Source organism: Crinia signifera, chromosome 19 (genome assembly GCF_055691185.1).
Source record: "Crinia signifera chromosome 19, ASM5569118v1, whole genome shotgun sequence".
NCBI lineage: Eukaryota > Metazoa > Chordata > Amphibia > Anura > Myobatrachidae > Crinia > Crinia signifera.
The window spans coordinates 2,533,561-2,555,230 of NC_139226.1; the positions used below are offsets into that span (position 1 = coordinate 2,533,561).

Below are 21,670 nucleotides of genomic sequence, written 5' to 3' on the forward strand. Positions count from 1 at the left end.
TACTTACTGTTAGTACTGGTGTATGATCTCCTCTCCTCTGGAAGTGCCCACTTACTGTTAGTACTGGTGTGTGATCTCCTCTCCCCTGGAAGTGCCCACTTACTGTTAGTACTGATGTGTGTTGCTGGGATGCGGTCATTTGGTCTACTGCATTATGGTAGAAAGTCATTAGGTCGAATCCATTAGGTCGACATGCTAAAAGGTCGACATGACTCTAGGTCGACATGGGAAAAGGTCGACATGATTCTAGTTCGAAAGGTCATTAGTTCGACAGGTCATTAGTTCGACAAGGTCATTAGTTCGACATTGTCTATGTCGACATTCACAAGGTCGACATGGAGTTTTTCACTGTTTTTTTGAGCCAACATGTGCCGACAGGCGGTATTTCATGCCCTACCATCCACTAGGGCGTGGTGGGAGAATAAAATAGTGTGCCGAGCGTAGCGAGGCACCGTGCCCGACGCATCGCGAGCGCAGCGAGCGATGCGAGGGGATGCAGTGCACTTTAAACTGTGTCCATGTCGACTGTGTTGACATTCAGGTAAAAAAACAGTGAAAAACCCCATGTCGACCTTGTGAATGTCGACATAGACAATGTCGAACTAATGACCTTGTCGAACTAATGACCTGTCGAACTAATGACCTTTCGACCTAGAATCATGTCGACCTTTTCCCATGTCGACCTAGAATCATGTCGACCTTTTAGCATGTCGACCTAATGGATTCGACCTAATGACTTTCTACCATAATGCAATAGACCAAATGATCCCAACCCGTGTTGCTGTGTGATCTCCTCTCCCCTGGAAGTGCCCACTTACTGTTAGAACTGATGGTGCAAATGCCGACGTGTTTTATAAAGCACCTTTTTACCCCTAGCCCCCTCCTGTGCCTAGCCCTACCCTTCCCCTCCCTGCAGCCTAAGTCCCCCCCACTAGTGCCTAAGCCTAACCTACCTAATAATTGGGATCTTGCTGTCGGTGTCCCAGCTTTGGGCAGACTGGGTGAGGCGTTGGTATACTGAACGCCAGGATGTTACCCCCGCATTACTGTGTGATCTTCTCTTTATTTAGAACACATTTGTTGGCTTGACAAACCTGGGGGCCACATGTTATGTGAACACGTTTGTTCAGGTCTGGTTTTTGAACATGGAGCTACGACGTGCCCTGTACCTGTACGAGAACGCCTGGAGCGTGGAGAAAGCAGAGGAATGCATCCAGGAGGATAAAGGTTTGGTGACAGCTGCTATTGTTGGGTGCAAGGTGTCCCCTTTCCCTATTAGATCATAAGGAAATCTTCATGTGCGTCTCGGGGGGGGGGGGTCGCAACGACTGTGGGTGGTGGAGAACATATAGAGAGACTTCTAAAGATGCCTCTTCTGTATTTGGGAAGGTGATGACATAACCCCCCCCCCCCCCCATCTGAGATTTTGGGATTTACACTGTCCCACTTCAGTCATATCTAGTCAGATTGCTAAGAAAGTAGCACCAAATCGCTGTGTGTATGCCCCGTAAGACATACCGGGGAATGCTGTGAGCAATGTGACACTCGTACAGATGTAGCCACAGCCCAGGTGAAAGCCGCAGAACATTGGTTTTATGTTTTGCTGTATACATTGTGAAACTGTTGCCCCCCCATTTATACCCTGGTTCTCCCTTATATGTTCCTGTTTGTAGGTGGTGAGCCATTTTCATTGCCAGTCATTGGTTTTGGGGTGCGGTCTCCTTGTCTTGGTTCCCAAACACGTATCGGGGGCACCCAACAGTTCATGTCTCCCAGCTTATACAGCATCATTCTGCCCACCTGGCCAAACATGATCTGTATACAGACTCCTCATTGTAATGGAGCCCATACACGGTCCGTTGTGTACGGCTCCGTTCTGTACTATGCGATGCGCGCTCCCGCATGTGTACTATTTAAGTCCCAAACGGATCCGTTAAACAGACAGTGTATGGGCTGCTTAAGGCAGGCATCCCAACCACGGTCCTCCAGGCTTCAGCACAGGTGGTTTCATCAGAATCACTCAGGTACTAATTAAGTCACCTGTGCTCAAGCCTGGATATCACTAACACCTGCACTGTTAGTGTGCCCTGAGGAGGGTGTTTGGGAATAGCTGTGTATTAGTGAGAGGCGAGGGATCCCGGATCTCAGACTGTGTCCTCTGTCTGTATTACAGAGTACGAGCCCCAGACCATCTGCGAGCATCTGCAGTACTTGTTTGCTTTGCTGCAGAACAGCAACCGGCGGTACATCGACCCCTGCGGCTTTATCCGAGCACTGGGGCTGGACACTGGTCAGCAGCAGGTAAGTGGGCTACAGGTGTCCTCTGTCATACCCTGAGGGGGACAGGAGGACCCCCCGACTCTTTATATGCTGCAGCCAGTACACTAGTCTTACATAAACTGTTCTTGTTTTACATTTCTGCAGCTGTATGTTCCTACAGGCGACCCCTGTATTTGTCCTTACGTCAGTAGGGGGGTAGGTACCATGCTGGGGGTGTATACAACCTAATGCCAAGGGTACAAGCCCCTCCCCCTCCAGGACCAGCTGCTGTGCCCAGCTCGTGTCTGCAGCTGTATGTTCCTACAGGCGACCTCTGTATTTGTCCTTACGTCAGTAGGGGAGTAGGTACCATGCTGGGGGTGTATACAACCTAATGCCAAGGGTACAAGCCCCTCCCCCTCCAGGACCAGCTGCTGTGCCCAGCTCGTGTCTGCAGCTGTATGTTCCTACAGGTGACCCCTGTATTTGTCCTTACATCAGTAGGGAAGTAGGTGCTATGCTGGGGGTGTATACAACAGGGCTTGACAAATTTCTAAAAAATCTAGGAGCCAGGATGAAAATGTAGGAGCCAGAAAAAAAAATAGTGACAGTGTGCGCCAAAAAGTAACACCATAATGCCTATTACATATGTCACATACCACAATGCCCATTACACATTATGCCACACTCCGAAAAACATTTTGCATACTATACCACACACAATAATGGCCATTACATATACAACACACACTGCAATGCCCATTACATGGTGAACCAAACACCGTAATGCCCATTACATATAATACCACACAACGTAATGCCCATGGCATATTATGCCACAGTGTTGCTTTACTTGCATGCTCATTGCTATGGGTTTCTGGCTTGATGCCAGGCAGGGGCAGACTGAGAAAAATGACGGGGGGGGGGGTGCCTCTGGTGCCTCGTGCCTCTGGTGTCTGGTGCCTCTGGTGTCTGATGCCTCTGCGTGAGCAGCGGGTCCCCGTGGCTGGTTATGCTATCAGCATTTACAGTAGCCTCGGGTGCCCCTGTTAAAACAAAGACACTTAAACAGATGGCCCCGCAGTGGTTTATTATGTTCAATATAACAGCCAGCACGTCGGCAGCCCGGCAGAGCGCGGTGCACAGCTCTCCCGGCTGCCGCTGCATCAGAGCAGGTCCGCAGTGCACCTATTTCAAAACTCAAGCACGGAGCAGCATTGGTTGCTCCCGATTAGCTTGTGAGCCGCCTTGACTTATGTAATAGTCGCGCTGCGGACCTGCTCTGATGCAGCGTCAGCCGGGAGAGTTGTGCACCGCTCTGCCGGGCTGCCTGCTATAATGAACATAATAACACGCTGCGGCACCATCTGTTTACGTGGTCTGAAACGGGCACCCCAGGCTGCTGTATGTGCTGAAAGGATAGCAAGCCACGGGGACCCGCTGCTAACGCAGAGGCTGCTGCCAGCTCCCTGCCTCTCCATGTCCCTCTCCCGGCAACCGGGAGAGTTGTGCCCTGCTCTGCCGGCTGCTGTTGCGATCGCTCTTACCGTATAACCCACAGCGGGGCCCGCTGCTGTAAATCCACTACTCTGCCCGGGGGTTCTGCTTCCTTGCAAATCTGGTCGCCAGGAAGCAGAATCTGGTCGCCATGGCGACCTGGCCCCCGGGTTTTGTCGAGCCCATTACAACCTAATGCCTGGGTACGAGCCCCTCCCGGTCCAGCTGCTGGGCCCAGCTCGTGTCTGCAGGTTGTGTTATTGTGTTGGTGGAAATTCTGTATGGAATTCTTTTGCTTCTGTGTTTAGGATGCCCAGGAATTCTCCAAGCTGTTCATGTCTCTGTTGGAGGACACGTTGTCCAAACAGAAGGATCCAGATGTCCGTGACATTATTCAGAACCAGTTCTGTGGCCAGTATGCATACGTCACAATGTGAGTATCTGTCATTGTATTGGATGGAAGTCTGTGCACGTCCTATTGGGGATACTGGGGAGGGAATGCTGGAGATGCAGCATTTTAGTTAGGGTACCCCCCCCCCCCCCCCCTGCTATCAGTGTACCATATGGTGGTCTGTGTGCTGTGTGAGCCTAGCTCCCTGTCTGTATAATGCTGGAGATGTACCGTAGTTAGGGTACCCCCCCCCCCATATGGGGGTCTGTGTGCTGTGTGAGCCTAGCTCCCTGTCTGTATAATGCTGGAGATGCACTGTAGTTAGGGTACCCCCCCCTGCTATCAGTGTACCATATGGGGGTCTGTGTGCTGTCTGAGCCTAGCTACCTGTCTGTATAATGCTGGAGATGCACCGTAGTTAGGGTACTACCCCCCCCCCCCCCCCCCCCTGCTATCAGTGTACCATATGGTGGTCTGTGTGCTGTGTGAGCCTAGCTCCCTGTCTGTATAATGCTGGAGATGCACCCTAGTTAGGGTACCCCCCCCCTGCTATCAGTGTACCATATGGGGGTCTGTGTGCTGTGTGAGCCTAGCTCCCTGTCTGTATAATGCTGGAGATGCACTGTAGTTAGAGTACCCCCCCCTGCTATCAGTGTACCATATGGGGGTCTGTGTGCTGTGTGAGCCTAGCTCCCTGTCTGTATAATGCTGGAGATGCACTGTAGTTAGGGTACCCCCCCCCCCCCCCCCTGCTATCAGTGTACCATATGGTGGTCTGTGTGCTGTGTGAGCCTAGCTCCTTGTCTGTATAATGCTGGAGATGCACCGTAGTTAGGGTACCCCCCCCCCCCCTGCTATCAGTGTACCATATGGTGGTCTGTGTGCTGTGTGAGCCTAGCTCCTTGTCTGTATAATGCTGGAGATGCACCGTAGTTAGGGTACCCCCCGCTATCAGTGTACCATATGGGGGTCTGTGTGCTGTGTGAGCCTAGCTCCCTGTCTGTATAATGCTGGAGATGCACTGTAGTTAGGGTACCCCCCCCCCCCCCCCCTGCTATCAGTGTACCATATGGTGGTCTGTGTGCTGTGTGAGCCTTGCTACCTGTCTGTATAATGCTGGAGATGCACCGTAGTTAGGGTACCCCCCCCCCCCCCCCCCCCCCCCCGCTATCAGTGTACCATATGGTGGTCTGTGTGCTGTGTGTGCCTAGCTACCTGTCTGTATAATGCTGGAGATGCACTGTAGTTAGGGTACCCCCCCCCCATATGGGGGTCTGTGTGAGCCTGTCCATATCACTATAGCTGCACATCTGTAATCTTCCCATGCAGTTTCCTGCTGTGCATTACTCCACTCACATTTCCTGTCTCCTGGATACGGTATATATGCTTTATTGCCTGGTGCTGGGTGTAATCGCTGCCGTATCTCCGCACCGCAGGCACTGGCACATACAGAGCTGTAAATCTGAAGAGCCTTCCTATGTATTGTTTGTAGATTATTGGTGTATGGCAGTGGTTCTCAACCTCGGTTCTCAGGACCCCCAGTGCATGTTTTCCAGATCTCCTCACAGAATCACAAGTGAAATAATTAGCTCCACCTGTTGATCTTTTAAAATGTGTCGGTGAGTAATGAGTGCAGCTGCCGGGTGACCTGGAAAACGTGCACTGTTGGTAGTGTTCACTCTAGGAATGTGTGCGGGCAGGGCGCCGCTACACTGGCCAGCGCAAGGGGGGCACACCGGGCCCGCCGTTGTGTACATGCCCAGCCCCGCCGAAGTTGCTTTTGTGCCGGGCATCGCCGTCTACGGCAGCGTTGGGCTTCCCCGTGCACACTGGCGGGTCAGGCACCAGGCTCTTAGAGGGGCAGGATGCATTTTGCCTCTTAAAAATTGGGCAGGGTGCAGCGCCCCGCTAAAACAGCCTAGCGGCAACACTATGTTGGGGGTTCTTGAGGACCGAGCTTGAGTTTCACTGGTGTTATGTGCTCCAGGTACCCTCCCATCTAAGGCTGGGTGGTGTGCCAGTGACGAGAGGTGATGTGCCCGCGTCTGGTTCTGATGCACGCTGCTTTGTGTTCTAGATGTAGTCGCTGCAGCCGGGAATCTAAGCTGATCTCCAAGTTTTATGAGTTGGAGCTGAATATCCAGGGCCACAAGCATCTGACAGACTGTATCACAGAGTTTCTGAAGGTAACTGTCCGTGTCCTGCCCCATGTCCTATGTGTCTGCCGTCGCTCCCCTGTGTCTTACCTGCCCCCCCGCCCACCTGGTCTTACCTGCTCTTTACGTCCTGGGCAGGAGGAGAAGTTAGAAGGGGACAATCGTTATTTCTGCGAGAATTGTCAAAGTAAACAGAACGCAACCAGGAAGATCCGACTGCTGAAACTGCCACCAACGCTCAACCTGCAGCTCATGCGCTTCGTGTTCGATAGGTGCGTTACAGTGATGGCGCTGTGCGCGCTGTATTATATGCGTCTCGTGCACTAATGGCCGCGGTGGTCACTGTCCCCCACAGGCAAACTGGTCACAAGAAGAAGCTGAATACGTATATTGGGTTTGCGGAGACCCTGGATATGGAGCCGTTCATGGAACAGACAGGTTGGTTATTACTATTCCGTTCTCAGCCCCTTGTGTCACACCAGGAGAGCCTTTCTGAGATCACGCCCTAATTACTACCGTCTCTTCTCTTACAGACATTAAATACGTGTACGAGCTGAGTGCTGTCCTCATACACAGAGGGGTAAGTGCCTACTCGGGACACTACATCGCTCACGTGAAGGACCCGCACACCTCAGAATGGTACAAGTTTAATGATGAGGACATAGAGAAGATGGAGGGAAAGAAGCTCCAACTTGGGATAGAGGAAGATCTAGGTAAAGCCTTTACTTTGTGAGAGCACTTCTTACCTCTGACTTCCCCTTGGGGTGTTTCTCAGCCACTATTGGTTCTGGTGCCTACAAGGGGCGTGTATAACGGTCTCACACCAGGGTGATGCCACAGTCTGCAGAGCTGGTACCTAGAGGTGGCTGTACTCAGCTAGCGGAACATATTATGTATGTACTAGAGTAACATTATGTCATAAGGTGGATATGTTAATTCACATAAGTCATATATAACTCTCAGTCTGTGGCTTCCTGCTGCCTCCATTCCCCTCCTCACATCATGTCCCTGCCCCTGTCACATGCAGCCCTGTCCTCACTGACACATCCCTCATCTCCTGATATACTCTGTGCTGCTGGGGGACACTGCTCCTCCCACTATATAACTCTCAGTCTGTGGCTTCCTGCTGCCTCCATTCCCCTCCTCACATGCAGCCCTGTCCTCACTGACAGTAAATATGATCTCCTAGGCTGGGGTGGGAGGAGTCTGGTGTAATGAGGAGGGGCTCGTAGCAGCCAGCAGATCTGACCTAGCAATTTATCAAGTAGTCTATAATGTGCGAGAAGCTGAATTCTCCACTTTCCGTTGAGTGTTTTTGGGGGATGTGCAGTAACAGGGGTCTTATGTTTATACCTAGCAGAGCCATCCAAAGCAGTCACTCGCAAACCTAAGTGTGCCAAAGGCATCCATTGCTCCAGGAACGCCTACATGCTGGTGTACCGGCTGCGGGTGGAGAAGAAGCAGGACATTCAGTTTGAAGTTCCAGGTGAGTTGTTTTCTTCAGGATCTGTGGGGTTACCGATAGGCTGTTGTAGCAGGTCCGATCACCGTGCCCACGTTGCCAGCGTCCCTATGTCCCATCCATCACTCCGGCCCTTGAGTTACAGAGATGGTTGGACAGGTGCGTGCCACCAGTTGGCTCCTGAGAGAGTGATGTAATAATTTCCCTGCATCGGCACAATGTAGTCTGGTGCCACGGATATCCCACCACAGCAGACACCCGGGGTACAGCAGACACCCGGTTTCATCTTCTGGCTACCCAATGCACTAACCACTGGTAATGTCTGGTGCCTCGCTGCCAGTCCCAGCGGAGGAGAACACAGCGAGACTGCAAATGCCAGGAGCTAGATCCACCTTTTAGGGCTGGTTTTTAGCACAATCTGACGTCCCTGGAAATGGAGCGATGGAAGGGTTGTGTTGGGGAAGCCGAGGTAACATCCGGATGTCTTTTTTGTTGACGTACGCGTTGGCTTTATATAGTACACACATATTCCACAGCGCTGTACAGAGACTATTACCAGTTATTATATAGCGCACACATATTCCACAGCGCTGTACAGAGAATATTATTACCAGTTATTATAGAGCGCACACATATTCCGCAGCGCTGTACACAGAATATTATTACCAGTTATTATATAGCGCACACTTATTCTGCAGCGCTGTACAGAGACTATTATTACCAGTTATATAGCGCACACATATTCCGCAGCGCTGCACAGAGACTATTATTACCAGTTATATAGCGCACACATATTCCGCAGCGCTGCACAGAGACTATTATTACCAGTTATATAGCGCACACATATTCCGCAGCGCTGTACAGAGAATATTATTACCAGTTATTATATAGCGCACACATATTCCGCAGCGCTGTACAGAGAATATTATTACCAGTTATTTATATAGTGCACACATATTCCACAGCGCTGTACAGAGATTATTAGCAGTTATTATATAGCGCACACATATTCCACATTGCTGTACAGAGATTATTATTACCAGTTATTTATATAGCACACACATTCCACAGCGCTGTACAGAGAATATTATTACCAGTTATTATATAGCGCACACATATTCCGCAGCGCTGTACAGAGACTATTATTACCAGTTATTATATAGCGCACACATATTCCACAGCGCTGTACAGAGAATATTATTACCAGTTATTATATAGCGCACACATATTCCACAGCGCTGTACATAGAATATTATTACCAGTTATTATATAGCGCACACATATTCCACAGCGCTGTACAGAGAATATTTCCAGTTATTATATAGCGCACACATATTCCGCAGCGCTGTACAGAGACTATTATTACCAGGTATTATATAGCGCACACATATTCCACACCGTTGTACAGAGGTTATTATTACCAGTTATTATATAGCGCACACATATTCCGCAGCGCTGTACAGAGACTATTATTACCAGTTATTATATAGCGCACACATATTCCACAGCGCTGTACAGAGAATATTTCCAGTTATTATATAGCGCACACATATTCCGCAGCGCTGTACAGATAATATTATTACCAGTTATTATATAGCGCACACATATTCCACACCGTTGTACAGAGGTTATTATTACCAGTTATTATATAGCGCACACATATTCCACAGCGCTGTACAGAGACTATTATTACCTGTTATTACATAGCGCACACATATTCCACAGCGCTGTACAGAGAATATTTCCAGTTATTATATAGCGCACACATATTCCACAGTGCTGTACAGAGATTATTATTACCAGTTATTATATAGCGCACACATATTCCGCAGTGCTGTACAGAGATTATTATTACCAGTTATTATATAGCGCACACATATTCCGCAGCGCTGTACAGAGAATATTATTACCAGTTATTATATAGCGCACACATATTCAGCAGAGCTGTACAGAGAATATTATTAGTTATTATATAGCGCACACATATTCCGCATCGCTGTACAGAGAATATTACCAGTTATTATATAGCGCACATATTCCACAGCGCTGTACAGAGACTATTATTACCAGTTATTATATAGCGCACACATATTCCACAGCGCTGTACAGAGATTATCACCAATTATTTATAACTGGTGATAATATGCGCTGCGGAATATGTGTGCGCTATATAAGAAACCATTAAGAATTGTCTAAGCAGCAGCCTCTGGCCAGAACTTGCATTGGGTAGAGGTTGCTCCCTGGTGTTTGGGTGCATAGCATAGTCCTGTGTACAGTGACCAGTAATGCGAGCCTGATGTGGGAGTAGAGGCTGCTGGTACCCCACCGGTGCTCATAGGTGCGTCATGTGCTGCTCTGACCGCCCCTTTGGCCTCCCGCAGGTTTCCTCCAGAAACTGGTGGAGCTGGATAACTGTAAGTTTGAGGAGTGGTGCGTGGAGATGGCAGAAATGCGCAGAGAGAGTGTGGATAAAGGAAAGGCCAAACATGAAGAGGTGAAGGAGCTGTACCAGAGGTTACCTGCAGGAGCTGGTCTGTAAGACATTTTATTACTCCCATACCCCCCTGCTTACTGCCATGTGTTGTATGTTTGTGCTGTGGCGATGCCAGCCTAGATCTCTGGGTATGACCCCTAGATTCCGTAGCCATGTGTATAATCACTATATGCTTGTGTGTGTGCGCGGTGCTGGCGCTGTTACACTGTATTCTCCTGTCTTTGCTCTCTCTGCAGATGACACCTACCAGTTTGTGCCTCTTGAATGGCTACAGAAGTGGCTGGATGAGACGACACCGGGGAAACCCATTGACAATTCAAAATACCTGTGTACGCACGGGAAGCTGCACCCCGACAAGATCTCGCTAATGAAAAGGATCTCTGAATACTCAGCAGAGATCTTTTATCAGAGATACGGCGGGGGTCCGCGTCTGAAAGGTGGGCCGCCGTCTGCTGATGTCTCCACGTCACGTTATGTAGACTTCAGTCACTTGGTCTGGATGTTAAATCTCTGCGACCTCAGCTGGAGAGAACGCCGGTCACATCCGTTCCTGTAGCACTGATAGGGTCCCTACGTTTACCGGTCACTATTTTATATATATACTTGTAACAGTCTCAGATTCTCAGATGAATTTATAGGATCTTTGGTCTCCCGTTCTTCCCTCTGCTTTATGTGAATACATACTAAATCATTGTCAATGTAATTGGCTCTATCTTTTAGCTACGGTCTTTTAACAATGACTTTGTTCCGCTGTAGTCATTGAGTAATATTTGATACATTGGAATCAACCAGAATATCGACTTTTAATAGAACACCAAAATGGCGGCAAGGAACAAGATGGCTGCTCTGACCCCACCAGCATTCCATGCCAACCCTGGGGATTGTAGTGGGGGAAGGGGTGGGGGGGGGGTTAGGCAGCATGATCTTGGTGGCTCAGGCACAGCGACATCACTAATGTGGGTGGTCCCAGGCTGCTGACATCACTGTTGGTGGTGGCGTGCCCGGCACCTATGGATGTACAGGGTTTCCCCCAAGCTCCCTGGTTCACAGTATATTACTGTATAGGATACTGTCACGTACATGGGTAGTATATAACGGTTTCCCACCTGTAAGAGTGCAGTTACTGTGTGTGTGGTAGGTAATGTATATTACTGTATAGGTTACTGTCACGTACATGGGCAGTATATAACGGTTTCCCACCTGTAAGAGTGCAGTTACTGTGTGTGTGGTAGGTAATGTATATTACTGTATAGGATACGGTCACATACATGGGCAGTATATAACGGTTTCCCACCTGTAAGAGTGCAGTTACTGTGTGTGTGGTAGGTAATGTATATTACTGTATAGGATACGGTCACATACATGGGCAGTATATAACGGTTTCCCACCTGTAAGAGTGCAGTTACTGTGTGTGTGGTAGGTAATGTATATTACTGTATAGGATACGGTCACGTACATGGGCAGTATATAACGGTTTCCCACCTGTAAGAGTGCAGTTACTGTGTGTGTAGTAGGTAATGTATGTTACTGTATAGGATACGGTCACCTACATGGGCAGTATATAACGGTTTCCCACCTGTAAGAGTGCAGTTACTGTGTGTGTAGTAGGTAATGTATATTACTGTATAGGATACTGTCACGTACATGGGCAGTATATAACGGTTTCCCACCTGTAAGAGTGCAGTTACTGTGTGTGTGTGTAGTAGGTAATGTATGTTACTGTATAGGATACTGTCACGTACATGGGCAGTATATAACGGTTTCCCACCTGTAAGAGTGCAGTTACTGTGTGTGTGTAGGTAATGTATATTACTGTATAGGATACGGTCACATACATGGGCAGTATATAACGGTTTCCCACCTGTAAGAGTGCAGTTACTGTGTGTGTGTGTGTGTGTGTGTGTGGTAGGTAATGTATATTACTGTATAGGATACGGTCACATACATGGGCAGTATATAACGGTTTCCCACCTGTAAGAGGGCAGTTACTGTGTGTGTGTGTGTGGTAGGTAATGTATATTACTGTATAGGATACGGTCACATACATGGACAGTATATAACGGTTTCCCACCTGTAAGAGTGCAGTTACTGTGTGTGTGTGTGTGTAGTAGGTAATGTATATTACTGTATAGGATACTGTCACGTACATGGGCAGTATATAACGGTTTCCCACCTGTAAGAGTGCAGTTACTGTGTGTGTGGTAGGTAATGTATATTACTGTATAGGATACGGTCACATACATGGGCAGTATATAATGGTTTCCCACCTGTAAGAGTGCAGTTACTGTGTGTGTGGTAGGTAATGTATATTACTGTATAGGATACTGTCACGTACATGGGCAGTATATAACAGTTTCCCACCTGTAAGAGTGCAGTTACTGTGTGTGTGTGTGTGGTAGGTAATGTATATTACTGTATAGGATACTGTCACGTACATGGGCAGTATATAACGGTTTCCCACCTGTAAGAGTGCAGTTACTGTGTGTGTAGTAGGTAATGTATGTTACTGTATAGGATACTGTCACGTACATGGGCAGTATATAACGGTTTCCCACCTGTAAGAGTGCAGTTACTGTGTGTGTGTGTGTAATGTATATTACTGTATAGGATACTGTCACATACATGGGCAGTATATAATGGTTTCCCACCTGTAAGAGTGCAGTTACTGTCTGTGTAGTAGGTAATGTAGATTACTGTATAGGATACTGTCACGTACATGGACAGTATATAACGGTTTCCCACCTGTAAGAGTGCAGTTACTGTGTGTAGTAGGTAATGTATATTACTGTATAGGATACTGTCACACACATGGGCAGTATATAACGGTTTCCCACCTGTAAGAGTGCAGTTACTGTGTGTGTGTGTAGTAGGTAATGTATATTACTGTATAGGATACTGTCACGTACATGGGCAGTATATAACGGTTTCCCACCTGTAAGAGTGCAGTTACTGTGTGTGTGTGTGTGTGTGTGTGTGTGTGTGTGTGGTAGGTAATGTATATTACTGTATAGGATACGGTCACATACATGGGCAGTATATAACGGTTTCCCACCTGTAAGAGGGCAGTTACTGTGTGTGTGTGTGTGGTAGGTAATGTATATTACTGTATAGGATACGGTCACATACATGGACAGTATATAACGGTTTCCCACCTGTAAGAGTGCAGTTACTGTGTGTGTGTGTAGTAGGTAATGTATATTACTGTATAGGATACTGTCACGTACATGGGCAGTATATAACGGTTTCCCACCTGTAAGAGTGCAGTTACTGTGTGTGTGGTAGGTAATGTATATTACTGTATAGGATACGGTCACATACATGGGCAGTATATAATGGTTTCCCACCTGTAAGAGTGCAGTTACTGTGTGTGTGGTAGGTAATGTATATTACTGTATAGGATACTGTCACGTACATGGGCAGTATATAACAGTTTCCCACCTGTAAGAGTGCAGTTACTGTGTGTGTGTGTGTGTGGTAGGTAATGTATATTACTGTATAGGATACTGTCACGTACATGGGCAGTATATAACGGTTTCCCACCTGTAAGAGTGCAGTTACTGTGTGTGTAGTAGGTAATGTATGTTACTGTATAGGATACTGTCACGTACATGGGCAGTATATAACGGTTTCCCACCTGTAAGAGTGCAGTTACTGTGTGTGTGTGTGTAATGTATATTACTGTATAGGATACTGTCACATACATGGGCAGTATATAATGGTTTCCCACCTGTAAGAGTGCAGTTACTGTCTGTGTAGTAGGTAATGTAGATTACTGTATAGGATACTGTCACGTACATGGACAGTATATAACGGTTTCCCACCTGTAAGAGTGCAGTTACTGTGTGTAGTAGGTAATGTATATTACTGTATAGGATACTGTCACACACATGGGCAGTATATAACGGTTTCCCACCTGTAAGAGTGCAGTTACTGTGTGTGTGTGTAGTAGGTAATGTATATTACTGTATAGGATACTGTCACGTACATGGGCAGTATATAACGGTTTCCCACCTGTAAGAGTGCAGTTACTGTGTGTGTGTAGTAGGTAATGTATATTACTGTATAGGATACTGTCACATACATGGGCAGTATATAACGGTTTCCCACCTGTAAGAGTGCAGTTACTGTGTGTGTGGTAGGTAATGTATATTACTGTATAGGATACGGTCACGTACATGGGCAGTATATAACGGTTTCCCACCTGTAAGAGTGCAGTTACAGTGTGTGTAATGTATATTACTGTATAGGATACTGTCACGTACATGGGCAGTATATAACGGTTTCCCACCTGTAAGAGTGCAGTTACTGTGTGTGTGGTAGGTAATGTATGTTACTGTATAGGATACTGTCACGTACATGGGCAGTATATAACGGTTTCCCACCTGTAAGAGTGCAGTTACTGTGTGTGTAGTAGGTAATGTATATTACTGTATAGGATACTGTCACATACATGGACAGTATATAACGGTTTCCCACCTGTAAGAGTGCAGTTACTGTGTGTGTGTGTGTGTGTAATGTATATTACTGTATAGGATACTGTCACATACATGGACAGTATATAACGGTTTCCCACCTGTAAGAGTGCAGTTACTGTGTGTGTGTGTGTGTGGTAGGTAATGTATATTACTGTATAGGATACTGTCACATACATGGGCAGTATATAACGGTTTCCCACCTGTACGAGTGCAGTTACTGTGTGTGTGGTAGGTAATGTATATTACTGTATAGGATACTGTCACGTACATGGGCAGTATATAACGGTTTCCCACCTGTAAGAGTGCAGTTACTGTGTGTGTGTGTGTGTAATGTATATTACTGTATAGGATACTGTCACGTACATGGGCAGTATATAACGGTTTCCCACCTGTAAGAGTGCAGTTACTGTGTGTGTGGTAGGTAATGTATATTACTGTATAGGATACTGTCACGTACATGGGCAGTATATAACAGTTTCCCACCTGTAAGAGTGCAGTTACTGTGTGTGTGTGTGTGTGTGGTAGGTAATGTATATTACTGTATAGGATACTGTCACGTACATGGGCAGTATATAACGGTTTCCCACCTGTAAGAGTGCAGTTACTGTGTGTGTAGTAGGTAATGTATGTTACTGTATAGGATACGGTCACCTACATGGGCAGTATATAACGGTTTCCCACCTGTAAGAGTGCAGTTACTGTGTGTGTTGTGGTAGGTAATGTATATTACTGTATAGGATACGGTCACATACATGGGCAGTATATAACGGTTTCCCACCTGTAAGAGTGCAGTTACTGTGTGTGTGGTAGGTAATGTATATTACTGTATAGGATACGGTCACATACATGGGCAGTATATAACGGTTTCCCACCTGTAAGAGTGCAGTTACTGTGTGTGTGGTAGGTAATGTATATTACTGTATAGGATACGGTCACGTACATGGGCAGTATATAACGGTTTCCCACCTGTAAGAGTGCAGTTACTGTGTGTGTAGTAGGTAATGTATGTTACTGTATAGGATACGGTCACCTACATGGGCAGTATATAACGGTTTCCCACCTGTAAGAGTGCAGTTACTGTGTGTGTAGTAGGTAATGTATATTACTGTATAGGATACTGTCACGTACATGGGCAGTATATAACGGTTTTCCACCTGTAAGAGTGCAGTTACTGTGTGTGTGTGTAGTAGGTAATGTATGTTACTGTATAGGATACTGTCACGTACATGGGCAGTATATAACGGTTTCCCACCTGTAAGAGTGCAGTTACTGTGTGTGTGTAGGTAATGTATATTACTGTATAGGATACGGTCACATACATGGGCAGTATATAACGGTTTCCCACCTGTAAGAGTGCAGTTACTGTGTGTGTGTGTGTGTGTGTGTGTGTGTGTGGTAGGTAATGTATATTACTGTATAGGATACGGTCACATACATGGGCAGTCTATAAAGGTTTCCCACCTGTAAGAGTGCAGTTACTGTGTGTGTGTGTGTGTGTGTGTGTGTGTGTGGTAGGTAATGTATATTACTGTATAGGATACGGTCACATACATGGACAGTATATAACGGTTTCCCACCTGTAAGAGTGCAGTTACTGTGTGTGTGTGTAGTAGGTAATGTATATTACTGTATAGGATACTGTCACGTACATGGGCAGTATATAACGGTTTCCCACCTGTAAGAGTGCAGTTACTGTGTGTGTGGTAGGTAATGTATATTACTGTATAGGATACGGTCACATACATGGGCAGTATATAATGGTTTCCCACCTGTAAGAGTGCAGTTACTGTGTGTGTGGTAGGTAATGTATATTACTGTATAGGATACTGTCACGTACATGGGCAGTATATAACAGTTTCCCACCTGTAAGAGTGCAGTTACTGTGTGTGTGTGTGTGTGGTAGGTAATGTATATTACTGTATAGGATACTGTCACGTACATGGGCAGTATATAACGGTTTCCCACCTGTAAGAGTGCAGTTACTGTGTGTGTAGTAGGTAATGTATGTTACTGTATAGGATACTGTCACGTACATGGGCAGTATATAACGGTTTCCCACCTGTAAGAGTGCAGTTACTGTGTGTGTGTGTGTAATGTATATTACTGTATAGGATACTGTCACATACATGGGCAGTATATAATGGTTTCCCACCTGTAAGAGTGCAGTTACTGTCTGTGTAGTAGGTAATGTATATTACTGTATAGGATACTGTCACACACATGGGCAGTATATAACGGTTTCCCACCTGTAAGAGTGCAGTTACTGTGTGTGTGTGTAGTAGGTAATGTATATTACTGTATAGGATACTGTCACGTACATGGGCAGTATATAACGGTTTCCCACCTGTAAGAGTGCAGTTACTGTGTGTGTGTAGTAGGTAATGTATATTACTGTATAGGATACTGTCACATACATGGGCAGTATATAACGGTTTCCCACCTGTAAGAGTGCAGTTACTGTGTGTGTGGTAGGTAATGTATATTACTGTATAGGATACGGTCACGTACATGGGCAGTATATAACGGTTTCCCACCTGTAAGAGTGCAGTTACTGTGTGTGTAATGTATATTACTGTATAGGATACTGTCACGTACATGGGCAGTATATAACGGTTTCCCACCTGTAAGAGTGCAGTTACTGTGTGTGTGGTAGGTAATGTATGTTACTGTATAGGATACTGTCACGTACATGGGCAGTATATAACGGTTTCCCACCTGTAAGAGTGCAGTTACTGTGTGTGTAGTAGGTAATGTATATTACTGTATAGGATACTGTCACATACATGGACAGTATATAACGGTTTCCCACCTGTAAGAGTGCAGTTACTGTGTGTGTGTGTGTGTGTGTAATGTATATTACTGTATAGGATACTGTCACATACATGGACAGTATATAACGGTTTCCCACCTGTAAGAGTGCAGTTACTGTGTGTGTGTGTGTGGTAGGTAATGTATATTACTGTATAGGATACTGTCACATACATGGGCAGTATATAACGGTTTCCCACCTGTACGAGTGCAGTTACTGTGTGTGTGGTAGGTAATGTATATTACTGTATAGGATACTGTCACGTACATGGGCAGTATATAACGGTTTCCCACCTGTAAGAGTGCAGTTACTGTGTGTGTGTGTGTAATGTATATTACTGTATAGGATACTGTCACGTACATGGGCAGTATATAACGGTTTCCCACCTGTAAGAGTGCAGTTACTGTGTGTGTGTGGTAGGTAATGTATATTACTGTATAGGATACTGTCACGTACATGGGCAGTATATAACGGTTTCCCACCTGTAAGAGTGCAGTTACTGTGTGTGGTAGGTAATGTATATTACTGTATAGGATACTGTCACGTACATGGGCAGTATATAACAGTTTCCCACCTGTAAGAGTGCAGTTACTGTGTGTGTGGTAGGTAATGTATATTACTGTATAGGATACTGTCACATACATGGGCAGTATATAACGGTTTCCCACCTGTAAGAGTGCAGTTACTGTGTGTGTGTGTGTGTGTGTGTGTGTGTGTAATGTATATTACTGTATAGGATACGGTCACATACATGGGCAGTATATAACGGTTTCCCACCTGTAAGAGTGCAGTTACTGTGTGTGTAGTAGGTAATGTATATTACTGTATAGGATACTGTCACGTACATGGGCAGTATATAACGGTTTCCCACCTGTAAGAGTGCAGTTACTGTGTGTGTGTGTAGTAGGTAATGTATATTACTGTATAGGATACTGTCACATACATGGGCAGTATATAACGGTTTCCCACCTGTAAGAGTGCAGTTACTGTGTGTGTGTGTGGTAGGTAATGTATATTACTGTATAGGATACTGTCACATACATGGACAGTATATAACGGTTTCCCACCTGTAAGAGTGCAGTTACTGTGTGTGTGGTAGGTAATGTATATTACTGTATAGGATACGGTCACATACATGGGCAGTATATAACTGTTTCCCACCTGTAAGAGTGCAGTTACTGTGTGTGTGTTTGTGTGTGTGGTAGGTAATGTATATTACTGTATAGGATACGGTCACATACATGGGCAGTATATAACGGTTTCCCACCTGTAAGAGTGCAGTTACTGTGTGTATAGTAGGTAATGTATATTACTGTATAGGATACTGTCACGTACATGGGCAGTATATAACGGTTTCCCACCTGTAAGAGTGCAGTTACTGTGTGTGTGTGTGTGTGTAGTAGGTAATGTATATTACTGTATAGGATACTGTCACATACATGGACAGTATATAACGGTTTCCCACCTGTAAGAGTGCAGTTACTGTGTGTGTGTGTAGTAGGTAATGTATATTACTGTATAGGATACTGTCACGTACATGGGCAGTATATAACGGTTTCCCACCTGTAAGAGTGCAGTTACTGTGTGTGTGTGGTAGGTAATGTATATTACTGTATAGGATACGGTCACGTACATGGGCAGTATATAACGGTTTCCCACCTGTAAGAGTGCAGTTACTGTGTGTGTGGTAGGTAATGTATATTACTGTATAGGATACGGTCACATACATGGGCAGTATATAACGGTTTCCCACCTGTAAGAGTGCAGTTACTGTGTGTATAGTAGGTAATGTATATTACTGTATAGGATACTGTCACGTACATGGGCAGTATATAACGGTTTCCCACCTGTAAGAGTGCAGTTACTGTGTGTGTGTGTGTAGTAGGTAATGTATATTACTGTATAGGATACTGTCACATACATGGACAGTATATAACGGTTTCCCACCTGTAAGAGTGCAGTTACTGTGTGTGTGTGGTAGGTAATGTATATTACTGTATAGGATACGGTCACGTACATGGGCAGTATATAACGGTTTCCCACCTGTAAGAGTGCAGTTACTGTGTGTGTGGTAGGTAATTTATATTACTGTATAGGATACGGTCACATACATGGACAGTATATAACGGTTTCCCACCTGTAAGAGTGCAGTTACTGTGTGTGTGTGTAGTAGGTAATGTATATTACTGTATAGGATACTGTCACGTACATGGGCAGTATATAACGGTTTCCCACCTGTAAGAGTGCAGTTACTGTGTGTGGTAGGTAATGTATATTACTGTATAGGATACTGTCACATACATGGACAGTATATAACTGTTTCCCACCTGTAAGAGTGCAGTTACTGTGTGTGTGGTAGGTAATGTATATTACTGTATAGGATACTGTCACGTACATGGGCAGTATATAACGGTTTCCCACCTGTAAGAGTGCAGTTACTGTGTGTGTGTAGGTAATGTATATTACTGTATAGGATACTGTCACGTACATGGACAGTATATAACGGTTTCCCACCTGTAAGAGTGCAGTTACTGTGTGTGTGTGTAGGTAATGTATATTACTGTATAGGATACTGTCACGTACATGGGCAGTATATAACGGTTTCCCACCTGTAAGAGTGCAGTTACTGTGTGTGTGTGTGTAGGTAATGTATATTACTGTATAGGATACTGTCACATACATGGACAGTATATAACGGTTTCCCACCTGTAAGAGTGCAGTTACTGTGTGTGTAGGTAATGTATATTACTGTATAGGATACTGTCACGTACATGGGCAGTATATAACAGTTTCCCACCTGTAAGAGTGCAGTTACTGTGTGTGTAGGTAATGTATATTACTGTATAGGATACTGTCACGTACATGGGCAGTATATAACAGTTTCCCACCTGTAAGAGTGCAGTTACTGTGTGTGTGTAGGTAATGTATATTACTGTATAGGATACTGTCACGTACATGGGCAGTATATAACGGTTTCCCACCTGTAAGAGTGCAGTTACTGTGTGTGTGTAGGTAATGTATATTACTGTATAGGATACTGTCACGTACATGGGCAGTATATAACAGTTTCCCACCTGTAAGAGTGCAGTTACTGTGTGTGTGTGTGTGTGTGTGTGTGTGTGTGTGTGTGTGTGTGTGTGTAGGTAATGTATATTACTGTATAGGATACTGTCACATACATGGGCAGTATATAACGGTTTCCCACCTGTAAGAGTGCAGTTACTGTGTGTGTGTGTGTGTGGTAGGTAATGTATATTACTGTATAGGATACTGTCACATACATGGGCAGTATATAACAGTTTCCCACCTGTAAGAGTGCAGTTACTGTGTGTGTGTGGTAGGTAATGTATATTACTGTATAGGATACTGTCACGTACATGGGCAGTATATAACGGTTTCCCACCTGTAAGAGTGTAGTTACTGTGTGTGTGTGGTAGGTAATGTATATTACTGTATAGGATACTGTCACATGGGCAGTATATAAAGGTTTCCCACCTGTAAGAGTGCAGTTACTGTGTGTGTGTGTAATGTATATTACTGTATAGGATACTGTCACGTACATGGGCAGTATATAACGGTTTCCCACCTGTAAGAGTGCAGTTACTGTGTGTGTGGTAGGTAATGTATATTACTGTATAGGATACTGTCACGTACATGGGCAGTATATAACGGTTTCCCACCTGTAAGAGTGCAGTTACTGTGTGTGTGGTAGGTAATGTATATTACTGTATAGGATACGGTCACATACATGGGCAGTATATAACGGTTTCCCACCTGTAAGAGTGCAGTTACTGTGTGTGTAGTAGGTAATGTATATTACTGTATAGGATACTGTCACGTACATGGGCAGTATATAACGGTTTCCCACCTGTAAGAGTGCAGTTACTGTGTGTGTAGTAGGTAATGTATATTACTGTATAGGATACTGTCACATACATGGGCAGTATATAACGGTTTCCCACCTGTAAGAGTGCAGTTACTGTGTGTGTGGTAGGTAATGTATATTACTGTATAGGATACTGTCACGTACATGGGCAGTATATAACGGTTTCCCACCTGTAAGAGTGCAGTTACTGTGTGTGTGTGTGTGTGTGTGTGGTAGGTAATGTATATTACTGTATAGGATA

The 21,670-nt window shown here is 45.4% G+C and overlaps 1 protein-coding gene and 1 long non-coding RNA gene across 11 annotated transcripts in view; both read left to right on the top strand.

Moving 5' to 3' along the window:
- USP48 (ubiquitin specific peptidase 48) overlaps nt 1-21,670 on the top strand; it is a 65,318-nt gene that overhangs the window by 24,053 nt on the left and 19,595 nt on the right. The window contains 10 exon segments of the mRNA XM_083161785.1: nt 1,071-1,227; nt 2,174-2,301; nt 4,065-4,189; nt 6,225-6,333; nt 6,442-6,575; nt 6,659-6,741; nt 6,837-7,016; nt 7,664-7,789; nt 10,147-10,296; nt 10,496-10,696. Of these exon segments, the coding sequence (XP_083017911.1) occupies nt 1,071-1,227; nt 2,174-2,301; nt 4,065-4,189; nt 6,225-6,333; nt 6,442-6,575; nt 6,659-6,741; nt 6,837-7,016; nt 7,664-7,789; nt 10,147-10,296; nt 10,496-10,696 (1,393 nt within the window).
- On the top strand, nt 11,632-21,505 carry LOC146041921 (uncharacterized). Of its 10 annotated transcripts, none has more exons than XR_014463669.1 (7): nt 11,632-12,058; nt 12,368-13,831; nt 14,399-14,872; nt 15,639-16,731; nt 17,207-17,867; nt 18,150-20,555; nt 21,347-21,505. It is a non-coding gene; the product is annotated as an uncharacterized LOC146041921 (long non-coding RNA). The 10 variants fall into 10 exon arrangements; XR_014463675.1 differs by lacking the exon at nt 21,347-21,505 and having other exon boundaries at nt 18,150-19,995; nt 20,091-21,240; XR_014463670.1 differs by lacking the exon at nt 21,347-21,505 and having other exon boundaries at nt 18,150-18,450; nt 18,843-21,240.